Source organism: Parambassis ranga, chromosome 4 (assembly GCF_900634625.1).
Source record: "Parambassis ranga chromosome 4, fParRan2.1, whole genome shotgun sequence".
Classification (NCBI taxonomy): domain Eukaryota; kingdom Metazoa; phylum Chordata; class Actinopteri; family Ambassidae; genus Parambassis; species Parambassis ranga.
Genome location: NC_041025.1, coordinates 11672354 through 11686814, shown reverse-complemented (window position 1 = coordinate 11686814; position 14461 = coordinate 11672354). Strand labels below are relative to the sequence as shown.

General features: G+C 40.2%; 2 protein-coding genes across 2 annotated transcripts; one reads left to right on the top strand and one right to left on the bottom strand.

Annotated features, from left to right (window-relative positions):
- Positions 1–212: 212 nt before the first annotated feature.
- gclm (glutamate-cysteine ligase, modifier subunit) lies at positions 213–5087 on the bottom strand. Its single transcript, XM_028404724.1, has 7 exons — positions 4719–5087; positions 3454–3516; positions 2564–2648; positions 2169–2225; positions 1871–2073; positions 1641–1755; positions 213–1328 (listed from the first exon to the last, which is right to left on the bottom strand). The coding sequence occupies exons 1-7, from the start codon at positions 4854–4856 to the stop codon at positions 1159–1161; spliced, it is 831 nt and encodes a 276-aa protein (XP_028260525.1). The 5' UTR covers positions 4857–5087; the 3' UTR covers positions 213–1158.
- A 3295-nt stretch (positions 5088–8382) lies between these two features.
- Positions 8383–10486, top strand: ccl25b (chemokine (C-C motif) ligand 25b). Its single transcript, XM_028404666.1, has 4 exons — positions 8383–8478; positions 9588–9705; positions 9884–9992; positions 10075–10486. The coding sequence occupies exons 1-3, from the start codon at positions 8415–8417 to the stop codon at positions 9990–9992; spliced, it is 291 nt and encodes a 96-aa protein (XP_028260467.1). The 5' UTR covers positions 8383–8414; the 3' UTR covers positions 10075–10486.
- Positions 10487–14461: the final 3975 nt, after the last annotated feature.

Sequence of the window (14461 nt, the reverse complement as noted above, 5' to 3'; positions counted from 1 at the left end):
GGCAACAAGAGCAGTCAGACAGCCAGCAGCATGAGGCCTGAGGGATACTGAACTTTACTCCACAGCTATGTGGATTGTAACAGCCTCCCTTTGACACCCATGACACCTCAGTAAGACACACCCATCTACCTGCTTTCAGTGATCTATCTCATCCCACTGAAACACCAAAATCTCTTAATTCCATTATTACATACAAAAACATGACAAAAATAAACGTTTCATCATTTTAATAAAGCCAATTGGTGACGTACAGATATATGACAGTATTAAATATGATTACAGTACAACAGAGAACTTGAGTATTCACTGGAAAAAAAAGCCTTGATTCATAAATAAAACCTCCTTTGTCACAGCTGACAGTCTTTTCTTTTCAGGGTTGTAATAACACAAAGGACATCAGCTAGTGAGTTATGTCAATCTTAAAATATTGCTGTACTATCCCTCCATTAATCTCATGTGCATGTAGGGGGATGAAGATTTCAATGCAAAAACAGCAAATGGTTAGAAAAAGAAAAACATGATAAAATAGGTATTTGTACACACACAGCTCTCATTTAGCCTGTTAAAATACGTTTGTAATAAAGATAAGAAATATATTTGGGTTGGATAAGTGCATCATTTTTGTCAATCAAGGAATGTAAATGGTGTTAGATCTAAATTATTTCATATTAGATCTGTCTGTTCTTTCAATTGTGGAATTATTCTCTACTAAAACAAAGCATTTCGATTTTTTTTTCCTCTTGCTGTAGTCAAACATTTCCATCAGACTGATGAGTTTAAAGCTTGATTTACACAGACACAGCAGAGACAACGCAGGTATGAGAGCAGAAGGAGATTTAGGTGAGAGGCACTTGATATGAGAACATGGGTAAGGAACCTTCACCTTGGACCAACGTTTAGCAGCCACCATCTTCCATCATTACAGCAGGCAGCCTCTACTGTGTTGATAAATGGCTGATCTGTCAAATGCACTGGTCAGCGTGAGGCCGACCATCTGTGAACCTCACAGTGAACTCTGAAGACGTGTGGTGATCGGCAGCATCCATTATTCAGAGACGTGTGTATGTGAGTGAAAATGGAGGAAAATGGCTTCATCCCTGTGTCGCTTTCTTTCTTTCCTTTTTTTTTTTTTTTTTTTTTTTTTTTTAAATGTATGTGCTAGGGGCTCGCCTTCCTCGCACTGACAAGGTAGCCCTTTGACTTGATGATTCCCCTGCTCTTTACAATTACAGAGTACCGTAGGACCCATTCCAGTCTCCAGTCAGTGATGTTCAGGTCCTGGACTCCCTCCTGGACCGCCTCCTGGAATGTGGATGCTGACATCAGTTCTAAGGGGGGAAAAAATTAGTGAAATGAAGCCAAGTTTGAAAATCAAGAAACATTCACATACATCTGTGAAATGCAGACCAAACATTCTTAAAGTATTACAATAAAAAAATGTGTCTACTGGGTAAAAAAAATGAGCACTGTAGATTTGAATAAATGAAGCACACAGTGAATTTATCAGGAGCTATTTTTTTTAAGTGCTCCTAGTATAAAAAAGAGCAATCAGTCTTTTTCTACACAGAACAAAAGTTCCGTGTTGGCCATTCAGGGCACAATAAACCCATCTGACATGAATACAAGAAACTGACTTTCACCTTTAGGATCATTGTGTGTGAGCAGCTGGATATCAAACTCTTTAGCGAAGGCTGTCAGGTCAGGAGGCATCACACAGCAGGAGGCCAAGTTGACCTGGTTACTGCTGGGCTTCACCTAAAGAGAGAGTTCACAGTCAGGTCTATCGATGGCGCACTGCTCAAAACTCATATTGCATCTAAATCTACATATTAACGCCCACATACTGTACACAAATAAAAATCCTGCTGACCTGAGCCCAGTTAAAGAGCTGCTCCAGCATGTCTTTGTCCAAGTCAGAGGTGCCAATGGCGGCAATCCGCTGGCTCCTAACCAGAGCCTCCAGCTCCTCCCATGCTGGCTGAAGATGAGCCAAACTTTGGCTGTCACCCTCCAGAGGCCCAGGTGGCGCTATGATAACAGAGTCAAGCTGGGACACAGCCAGCGTCTGACAGGCTGAGGAGGAGAGGAGAACAAGGTCGTATTACAAAAGAATGTTGGGACTGTAAACGTTTATTTTTAAAGACACAACAAACAGAATTAAAGCTCACCCATCTCCACTGCATCTTTAATGGAGGACTGGCCCGACTCACACAGGAACAGCTTGGCTGTGAAAACAAGCAATTACACATGTTTTCCCTCCAGTACTGTAGTTAATGGGCAAGAGTCTAGTTGGTTTAAAGCCAGATCCCTTCATGGATCAATAAAGTATCCATCTACAGCATCTATCTATCTATGTATCTATCTAATAGGTAATGTAATGAAAAAATGATTTTAAATAAAGTCTGCAGTCTTTTTGGGACCTGATCAACCCCGCTGAGTGAGTTCAAAAGTGAAAGCGAGGGAGATAATAGGTCACACATAAAAAAAAAACTGTTGACTTCATAAGAATAACATTGATCACAACGTCTGCTTTTGTGGTAATTTACAGATGAAATAAACTCACCTGAAACCTTCACTTCCTCCCTCTCCTCTGGTGTGATAGCATCTGTGGCCTCATGAATGGAGCAGTCCAGTGTGTGAGGAAGATCCTGCATGACAAGAGCAGCACTCCCATCAGAGACTGTAATTATTTGCATGTGACAAATGTAACATTGCCGATTTCAACTTCATGTTCAGCTCATGTCGTATGTCATTCAGATGCAGGTGTGTTACATACGTGAAAAGACAGTGTAACTTATATACAAGCTGCGACACTCCACCCTATTCATTATAATTTTGCAGTGAAGTCAGAGGCCTTTACAACCTACACATTCTTAACATTTCCATGCAGCAGATGCACCTCATGAGCATTTCAAGCATTTTAAGCATGTCACTTTCTTTTTTTTTCAAACCTCCCCCATTTGAGTGTGGTGAGCATGGTGAGGCAGATTAGCTGAGCCTAGCAAAACAGCCAGAGCACAAGTGTGATCAGCAGAATGGTGGGTGGGTTCAGGGCTGTTTGTTCTGCGGCCTATTTTAATCCGTATGCATGTGTTATAGAAATCAAACACATCAGTTTGACAAAAATATGGTATCCAGTGAGTACCACTCATAATACACTTAATGTGAAGAAACAAAAAAACCTGCTTGACATATTATTTTGAACCCCATCCACCCCCCCCCCCCCACCTGCCTAGCCAAACCCCAAACTAACAGACAGATGCACGTTTGGAATGGCGCCTTTGGCAGGCAGCACTGCATGAACATTCATCATGACAGCTTCTTTTCAGCACAGCTCCCTTTGATGTTTAACACTACAGTTATTTTACATTCCCAGGCACTGGGGTCCAGCTGACCGACGGCACAATTATCACGCGATAACCGTTCTTTTATTTAAAAAAAGTCCCCCCTTACCTTGGAAGACAGATTTGTGGTGGAAAACCAATCACTCAGTGTGGCTTGAATGCAGTCTCGAAGCTGAAATAACAAGCAGACAAAGTCAGAGGAGAGCGGCATCATTTGTTAAAGAAGTGTGTGTATGGTTTGGTTTGTTTTACATCTCTCACCAACCAAATCATGTAGATATGAGACACAGAACAGACAAAAAGTGATTAGTGGAATAAAACCTAGGTGGTTGAATCAGGTGGAGGTGGAGCATTCTGTTTACAACTTTGAGCTCTGCTGATGTACTGATGTCATATCAGATAAGTCTGATTGTAAAGTTGGACATAATATTGACAAACACATGCAGAAAACACGCATGAGACAAACACAGGAAGACTTGTGAAACAGAAAATGTGCGAGTAAGCACTACAGGAGGAAGGTTTGTCAACTACTTCCTGTCAGCTATTCATGTACACAAACAACAAACAAAATGATTGTTATTTTTTAAGATTAAAAAAAAAATAAAGTCAATTTCTACCCTTCATCACAAAAACTAATAAACTTGGCAAAGATCATGTGCATGTTGCAGATGTCCTAAAGCGACTTGGCCTTTGATCAGAGGTTTCCTCTCTGAGCTGTCCAGCTGGGAGTCATTTTATAAACAAAAACAAAACATAAAACAGCCAAAACTAGTTTGTTAAATAGGAGGATTTCCTGATTTTCTCTCTTTAATATCACTGTGAACCGAGTATCTTTGGGTTTTAGAGGGTTGAGCACACAAAAACATGGAAGATGTATTGTTAGCTTAATCAATTGCAGCATAACTAAACACATGGCTGCCATGTTGATAGATTACATCACATTTTAGGCCACTTTTTGGGTCACTAGAGAAGCTCGCTGCAGGTGGTGCAGACCACACACGCTACATGCGTCTCAACAGACCACAAATCAGTCATTCAGCGCCGTGTACTGTCTGTAAACTATTCACCTCTGGCAGGGGAAGTTCATCACTTTCATAAAGTATCTATCTACCATTAAACTGCTGAATGGACGACACTGGTTATTGCCTAGACTCGCTCTTTGAATACAAACAGGAACATTATAGGATTCAAAGCTTTGCCCTCTCATTTGTGTTGATTGTTCTCTTTCACAGGCCTTATAATCAGTTAGCTCACACTGGTGTCATAGCTTGTTAAATATTTAGCCAGGCAGCATAACGTGAGGGCTAAGCTAACATGGTGCTACGTTACAAAAGCCACCAGCTCCTTCACTTAGACAGTTTCCCGTCTCCTCACCTCCTCGCTGGGAGAGCACGGACACTTCTTCTTCAGGCGGCTTCTGTTCACCAAATTCCCGGTGTGCAGGCGGAGGGTCTTGGCGTGGTTGAGCAGCAGCTTCGCCTCCGTGCTCCTGTTGGTGTTTTGAGGGTCCATGTGGTTTCCAGCAGCTAGGCTAACAAGTTGCTTAACAGTGTTCGCTGCGTCAGCCAGCAGCACCAGCAGAGCTGCCTCAGTGTCTGTCAGGTTGTAGGGACTGCCGGTGTGCTAGCAGGCTACAGGACCAGCCCCCGTGCTGTTAAAATGATGTAGTCAGGATGACTTGCACTCACTGTTGATTGACTTGCTGGGTCGGTTGTTGCTTAGTGGCTGTTATTGAGGTAAGCCGGTCGGTCACGCCCACACGGAGTGGTCGGTGTCTGCTCGGTAAAAGCTGGTCAGGATAACACGGAGCGATAACACGGAGCGATAACAACCTGCATCCTGGAACCGGATCACTGGAACGGAGTCTGATCATGTGCAGTTTGCAGTTTAGCCAGAAGATGGCGGTGTGGTGTTATTCACTTTGACAATGCACCAGTATTTCAGTACTTTTCAATGTAAAGTTAGAGTATTTGGGATCACTTAATATTGTGTTACAATATTATTGCATGTAACACCGTGAATGATTGTTATGATGATGTCTTGACTGAAAAAAAAATGTTTTTTATCAGTTTGATTGCCGTTGCTAGACAATCAAACTATTGTTCTTCACCCTCTTTCTTCTTCTTTTGTATTCTTCCGTTTTTTTTGCGCAGCGTATCTTCAGCATACATTGACCGATTTCAGCCATTCAACTATCAAAATGTTAATCTCACAGAATTTCTAAGCATTCAGTTGAGGTGATCAGTGAACAAGATGAGACAAAAAAAATCTCTTTTCTTGGCAACAAAAAAAACACTTTTCAATTTTAATGTACAGAGATACATTAAATAAAATTACCCACTAGCTTCAATAATTGTAATAATTATCCTCAGAATACCCAGCTAACATGAATTTATGGATCTAATAACCCCATAATACTATAATGATATCATATCATATCATAATTTGACAAAGGGAAAGGCTGTTCTTATGCACTTCAAATCGAATCATTTGTTTGTGTTGCTGTTCTGGAGGTGTTGTAGTTGTTTTAAGGCCTTTAAACAGTTTTAAACTACAGATGAAAGAAATTATTGGTATGTTGTGTTCAGGCACCTGGGTTTCTTGAAGACATTTTGCTGCTCCTCCACGCAGCTTTATCAGTCCGAAATTGATCATCTTAATCTTTTAAGAATCAGTGTTGAACCGGTTCCGGCCTGATTTGGACACATTTTATTCACTTTCAAACTTCATACTTAAGATAAAGAAAATTTGGAAACAACCTCCATTTATTACACATACATGTATGAGTGTGTGGTGTGAGAAAGACCCTTTTTTGTTTCCCAGTGACAAACCCCCCCTGAGGACAAAATGGAGCCAGAGCAGTAAATATTTCCCGTTTTTGGTGAAAGAATTCGCCTGGTCAGACCTTTGACCTCAGCTTCATCTGACACTGACTGAAGATTTTCATGAGACATCAGCTCTTGACCTCAGTCATGTCCTTCTCTAATGCCAGGAAGTCCCTGGAGTTGTTTTTAGGTCTGTTGGAAAGTGAAAGCTTTTACAGCAACACAGGGTGGTGGAAGGAGCTGTTGCACAATCACACTTGCAAGACAAGTCTCAGTATTTTATACCTAGACCATGCTGTGATATGTCTGATATTTACACACTCGATTTATAACGGTGTGTCTGGTCCAGGCAACATCTGGTCGCTTGAACAGAGGTGCTTTTACGTGATCGGAGACGGCCATCAACCTGATGTAAACTATAAAGCTGTGGCCCATTCCTCAGAACACATCAACATATCATAATACACTACAAACACTTGTGCTGTTGTAAACTGTGTACAATCCGATCCCCAGGAATGTGGATGTTTTATCCACTGGGGGGTGTTTAGACTCTGAGTCCAATAAAAATGTAACAAAATATTTCCCACTGGACTCCGACCCTGTAGTGGTAAGGAGGTTCAAGTGCTCATTTTCACCTTTTATCACCGGTCAGACATGATACATGTTGAGTACAAAGCAGTTATTTTTAAGAGCAGCAAAACATGACAACACAAACTCACTGAGGGGGTTCACAACATATCTGGGAAAAGAGAAGAGTCATCAGTCATCTGTTTTTTCTTAAATATTGTTTGTCTTCTGCTATGAGTTCTCATGGATCGTACAACCACAAAAACCTCCTTCTCTTCTCTTCTCTTCTCTTCTCTTCTCTTCTCTTCTCTTCTCTTCTCTTCTCTTCTCTTCTCTTCTCTTCTCTTCTCTTCTCTTCTCTTCTCTTCTCTTCTCTTCTCTTCTCTTCTCTTCTCTTCTCTTCTCTTCTCTTCTCTTCTCTTCTGTACAAAAAATTACAATTTTCCACATGTACAAACACATGGATAACAGTGCAAAGTGTCTGGAAAAAGCCCTAAATGGACTGTAAAGTATCATGATACAATACAGTTGGAAACAGGGCAGGCATGAGCTGTAAATGATTGCAGCTGCAAGGGGCGCTGATAAGGAAAACCAACACAAGACACACGATACAGAAGTTTGGAAGGGGTCTCACATCTGGATGGCTTTAGTACCATGACATTATTTCACTCTTTTTGTGAAGACATCGCTCTCAGGTCCAGCGTTTTTCCACAGTTTTTCATGTGGCAGGATGAGCAGGACCAGGATGGCAGGATAAGAATATGACTGCACATTCCTTCCTGAGGAGGTCTGGTGTTCCCATATAGCGCCGTGTTTACAACCGCTGTGGCACCACTAAAAAAGGACGTGCCTCCAGAAGCACTGCTGTACATGGGATATGAGCCAAGTTTAACATACAGTGCCTGTTTGATATTTTGGCAGAACGAGGTGAACTCAACACATTTGTTGCATCAGTGTCATACACTGACGCCTGTGTGTGAGTGTGTGTTGATGGGGGGGCTGTTGCATGTTGTCAATCATCATCAGTCACTTTGTGTGAAGAAAAAAAGCCCTGTGGGAGTCAGGGATCAAATTGCACCTCTGCTGAGCTCCAGGAACAACTTAAAAGTTAAATGAGGAGGTGTGGTGAAGGAGAGAGTGATGGGAGGGATATTTCACAGGCGAATAAGAGCACAGAGCCACCACGAGGAGCTTCATTGAAGACTGGCTTTATCCCCCTTCCAACATCTGAAACACTGAATGTGAACAGGTATGTTTTAGTTTTGTTTGTTTGCATGCTTATAAAACACCCCCCTCCTGTTATTTTTCACGTTTTTGTGACCCTGGTTTTGCAAACATCCTCTAAGTATTGACTACAAGGACAAAAAAAAGGAGTCCAGTCGTCATTTATCATAAACTTGCATGTTTTTTGTAAAACGGCTCAACACTGCTTGAGAAGAAACAGCTGCACACAGCTGGAAACCGGACTGAAACCAGACTAATTCAGACATTTCTAATCAGGGTCAAAGACTTGACCTTTCTCTTTCACAAGAGCTGAAATAAAAACATAATGTCAAACATTTACAAACCAAAAGGGGGAGGTAGAATCTGCTTCTAAATCAGTTTTATTTGCTCCGTGTTCATTCACTCTGTTTGTCTCTGTGAAGCGAGCAACACAGCAAGAGGAACAGCAGCAGCCATGAAGTTTCACGCCATCGCTTTCCTTCTGATTTTCACCTGCATGTACCTGAGTCTGGCACAAGGTGAGTGGGACACACTGGATCCTTCTCAGATCAGAGCCGCAGCATTTTAATTTACAGCCTGTTTGTCTGCGTGTTACATTAGACCAGTGCTGTGTATTTTGAGAATATTCACATCCTCCTTTTAAATTAATTTAGATGAGCTGTGTCTGCAGCTGCCTTATGTTTTGTGAGAAAACTCCCGCTTTATTATTCTGCTGAAAGCCATTCACCACAACATGTGGAGCCAAGTGCAATCTGTGACAGGCTGCCTTTATAAAGCACAGTCAAGTGATGATGTGGTGACAGACTTACAAAGAACACACTAATCTAATTAACTTGAAGTGGCTCATACTTGTGAACATTTATCTTTGAGCAAAACTAAGCCAATGTGTTTGTGTTTTAGAACACCAATAACGCAGCTGACAGTACATTATTGAAATATAATCCCAAATTAAACAAGCTCAGTCCAGCAGGAGATGCACCTTTAGTAATTGTATCATAAGACAACATTGTTTGACGAACTATTTTACAAAAAATAGACTCAAAGATGACGGTGGTGGTGGTGAGGACGTAGTGAAGCCCAGTAAGACACACAGTCACCTGTGGAAGTGGATATCAGCAGCATGTGCCTGTGGTTTGATGTATTAAAACAGAATTCTGTTTTTTTTTCTCAATATAAGGGGTCAAAACAAATAGTTTTAAAAAAGGTATTAAATGGGTTACTGTGCACATCTGAAAATAAATGTGTTTTCACACATGTACCTCATTAGGAATGTGTGTGTCACTCAAAGACAGAGAAAATGAAAGATTGAGTGAAATCATATGCGTTTTGATTTTTCCCAGAATTCCCAGAATGCCGCACAGAACAATGCTGGCTTAGCTCTGGAGCTTTACAGCTTTACTAAAAAAAAATGCCAAGAAGGTATTTTTTCTTTTTTGTTAACATCATGTTTTTCTTATATATATCAAGTTACGTGTCCTAAAATGCAGAAACAGAAGTGAGTGTAGATAATTTTTTAGCCGCACAAAACAAGACTCTTGCCTTAAATCTCTCCAGCAGTGATGTGTTCCAGTGATGTGGTTTATCTCTCCTTCTAACTCTTCACACCTTTCTGTCTGTCTCTCTGCAGGCTCGTATGAGAACTGCTGCCTCGGCTACGTTAGAACATTTTCAGACAAAGCAAAGAAAAACATTGTGGGTTACAGGATGCAGGAAACAGATGGAGCGTGCAACATCAAAGCTGTTGTGTGAGTAACAAATGTTTGAATAACTTAGTGAGGTACCTTGTTTTTCTGCATTGTTAAAACACTCTACCAAACTCTCCAATTCTGGCAAAGATGCATGGAAAAAGAAACAACATCATTGTGTCTGATCCACACCTTTGAAAGCTCGTAAAACATTTAGTAATGTTGCTCATGTGTTTAGGTTTCTGATGAAGAAGAAGCATGGTAAACAACGGACTGTCTGCGCCAATCCAACAATTGAATGGGTCCAAAAGGAGATGGACAGATTGGACATGAAGGCACAGAGTTAGGTAAAGATTTTCACTCTGACCCACTCTAAGTAATCTGTGTGATAGTGTTGATGCTTAATCCTAAACCATTCTGTCTTTGTAGACCACTTAAAGAGGAATAACAGCAGAGGAGGGCGGCCCTTTCACCTGCCTGTCAGACCACATATATCATCTTTAACTAGCTGGATTATGTTTGAGTAGATCGGGTATTTCCTGTGTCAGACAGAGAATGTAAATTGTGTATGCAAAGTCTTTATAACACAAACTATATCACCAATATTGTAGCCAGTATAGCACACTTCATCTATGGAATATGAGCCACCTGTGTGATGTGTAGTGCCTGCTAGCAATGAGCCACTCTTAGGCAGCTTTGAAATGTGAGTACATTTGTACATGTGAAAATGGACAGGTTCAGCTGAGAATTTTATATATATATATATATATATATATGCATAATAGATTCCCGTATTTTTGTATCAACTTGTGTGTTTTCTTATATCCAATAAAGAGCAATGCAAACAAAAACTCTGGTTTCTGTAATAGTTACAAATAAAAGCTGTTCACTTGGATTAAGTCAGGTCTGGTCTGGTGAGCACATGTTAAATTCCTGACTGAAAGAAAGCAGGGCCAGCTTTACTTCAGTAATCTCTGATTCATTCGTTTTTATCTATCCTGAGCTGTTGATTGACCACATGACATATTATCAGCCCACTGAAAGGCTGTTATCAGTGTTACAATCATGAGTAGTAGGATCCTAAAGATGTGTCACCATCTATTCTGACTAATAAAGATAGAGGAATCTTCTGTGGTGTTTTTAGGGGAGCAGTGTTGAAGCTCAGTGCGATGCCTTCGGCTGTCAGTCCAACACCTGGTTAATCCAAATAGGGGCAAAGTCAGCTCATGTAGTCTTGTGAATAGGCTGAAAATCAAAAAGAATAACAGAGGTCTCTCTCCAGAGTTTTATTGATCTTTGGTGCTTACGAGTAAACACAGGATTGTTCAACATCCCAGCGGAAATCACTCTGTAAACAGTTCAGATCTGGACTCACTCAGGCAGCAGAACACAACAGTAATATCATGCTGTAATAACATACCTCCTGCTGAAAGGGAAGAGCCAGAAATGAGCGTCCAGAGGGAAAAAGGGTCAAAGGAAAAAAGTTTGAAAAAAAAAATTGAAGTGAACATAATCACACATAATGATGTCAAGATCAGTCCATTGTCCACAAAGCATATTGCATTAAAATATGCACAAACATGAATACAATACTTAACACATATTTAGAAAATTTGCTAAAAATGTGTGCACAGATGTGCTCCAGAGGTTCCTGTCAGTCATAAATGGAATGCAATAAAGGCATTTTTAGCAGTTGTTGCGTTTAAAGCACACAAAAAATGACTAATCTGCATAATGATCTGCACAATAGGCTATAAATAAATAATCATCTGCAGCTGTGAGACTGTGTGTTTTTGCAGCTTTGTGTCAATCGTGACATATTCAGCTGCTTCAGGTGCATCATTACAACAAATGGCTATTAAGACTCCTACATATAGATAGCTGAGATGCACCCACTCATAAGGACACACAACACTAACTTACTTGTTACACTTCACATACCTTGGTAGCTGAGACAGGTCTCTGCCTGCCGTAACTGTGCCACTCATAATGAGTGACTAATTCATTGGAAAAAAAATTGATTTACGCTAGGGTAAGTGTTGTGAGACTGTAGATAAACTCTTCTCCTTCATGTCTCTACCAAATAATGAGCAAACACAAACAACAACAGCTCTAGACAGTGTCTAATCCCACATGCTGGGCCTTTAAAATGCTGGTTCAGAATGTATTTGTGGTCCTAATTTTGTTTTGTATCTCTGTACATGTGTTCATCATATATATATATATATATATGCATAATAGATTCCCGTATTTTTGTATCAACTTGTGTGTTTTCTTATATCCAATAAAGAGCAATGCAAACAAAAACTCTGGTTTCTGTAATAGTTACAAATAAAAGCTGTTCACTTGGATTAAGTCAGGTCTGGTCTGGTGAGCACATGTTAAATTCCTGACTGAAAGAAAGCAGGGCCAGCTTTACTTCAGTAATCTCTGATTCATTCGTTTTTATCTATCCTGAGCTGTTGATTGACCACATGACATATTATCAGCCCACTGAAAGGCTGTTATCAGTGTTACAATCATGAGTAGTAGGATCCTAAAGATGTGTCACCATCTATTCTGACTAATAAAGATAGAGGAATCTTCTGTGGTGTTTTTAGGGGAGCAGTGTTGAAGCTCAGTGCGATGCCTTCGGCTGTCAGTCCAACACCTGGTTAATCCAAATAGGGGCAAAGTCAGCTCATGTAGTCTTGTGAATAGGCTGAAAATCAAAAAGAATAACAGAGGTCTCACACAGGGCCACAGGTCTGCTGTTTTCTTATTTAACCACCTCAAACTGCCTCGCAGTTCCTGCCATTACTGATAAGTGATAGCATGAGCCTACAAGTCATAAACATGGAAGAATGATTCCCAACATTTAATTCTTTTAGTATAAAATTCTGTGTCAGTGTGGAAGCGGCTCAAATACATGATTAAGTAAGGATGTTTTTTATTATTAGGAGGAAGGACAAAACATTGATTTGAATTTCTCAGTTTTTTTTTTGTTTGTTTTTTTTTCCTAAATTCTTATATAAAATAGTCAATGCAGACTACAGATTATTATTTGCATGCTGTATCTTGATTAAACACAAAAAGTAATGTGTAAATATAATAAAAAACAAATAACGGCTGCTCAATAAGTTTAATTATTGAAGGATGATGGTAGGATTAAGCTACAGGATGCAATAGTGCAGGACCCGGTAGGTGCTATAAATTACCATTGAGAAATCTGTGTGAAGCTTTATTTTTACTGAAACTGTGTAAAAAGGTCAGAATTTCTGATTGTGTCCTAAATCAAGCAGCATTAATGACACATTCTCAGATGGTGAAAGCCATAATAATAGAAAGTATACACAACAAAATCAGCATGAACACCAGCAGCGATGGACGCAACGCAACGCAGGGAAAGGGAAGAGTAGATTTTCTCACAGCTGGAAGTAATTTAAACAAACAGCGCATGAAGAATCAGTTCTATGTGACCAAAAATGGGTATTTTATGAAAGGTTTTATGTGTTTTTTTTCTTTTCTTTTTTTTTTTTTTTACTGAAGAAATCCTAAACACAGAGTGTGCGCAGTCGGATTGATTTTCTTAATGCTGTTTTATTGACAGTTGAGAAACAAAGAGGAAATGTGGGCTGAGATTTCAGGATAACAACAAAGCTCCTTTACCTAAACTACCATGATGTCCTAAACCTGCTGATGACGCCTGAAGACACATCTCAGTCCAGGTGCTGTTAAATGATTGACGTCAATCCCAGATTTCTAGGTATTAAATGAGCTGCGAGTCACCCTGAGGGCCCAGACCTCCAAGAGCTACAGTTATGGCTACAGCTTTTTTGTAGACATACATTTGTGAGGGTGTCTTCAGAGGATGTGCCTCATTTCCACTCACTGCACTCTGACAGCACGTTTGATTTTGATGATAGATCTGTTGTTTTGTCTTGCAGGCTGATTATCAGAATAGGATGTTGATGGCAGTCGCTGTCTGATCTTTCCGTTGTATGAGTAGGTTCAGACCTGCTAGGGTGCATATTTTATTGGTGAGGTAATAAGAGAATTAAGCAAATGTCTCCAACAATGATTCAGACCATAAAAAAACCCTCAAAACCTAAAAAAACCCACAATTGACCCAATTTTTACAGCACAAAGAGGCACAGCTGTTGGTCTATGAGAAGAAGGAGTTAATGTTCCATAATAAGCTGCAGAATCCCTGAAGGTGGCGCGGCCTCCGGCTCGGTTAGTGAAAGTGCTTGTTAATTCTTTGAAATACAAATCAAACTGTAGTAAAATGCATAAAAACTGAAGCTACATTCACAGGAGTTAATCACAGAGACGTGTTACATCTCGCCCCAGTCTGACGGTGAGTCTTTGGAACATTACACACACACAGGCTTACAGCAGCAATCAGCCAGCGACTGACTGCGAACAGTTCAAAGACAGCTTCTGGTCATGCACTGATAAATACAAATAAAGAACTGAAGTTAGCAGCTCGGTTCATGCTGGTTCCAAACTGAGAGACACATTTAAGTCCCAAGAACTGATTACGGTAAATCAGCTGCAGCTTCACACTCCGTGTGTTCATTTGTCATAGATGTTGCACCACATTTGCCAAAATATTGTCCAGACTCTCAGAGCTTATCTGTTCGTAAATTACTGACCGCTAACTGCGGTTAAAATTAGACGTATGGTACAAAAGAAACATTGTAATGAACTAATATATCAACTCAGATGTTGACAGTGATTACTTACATTACTTAAATAATAATTTAAGTGCCCTCTCATTTTGTATTCCTGACAGGAAGTATTCTTTATAAGGCACTGAACACTATCTCTGAAC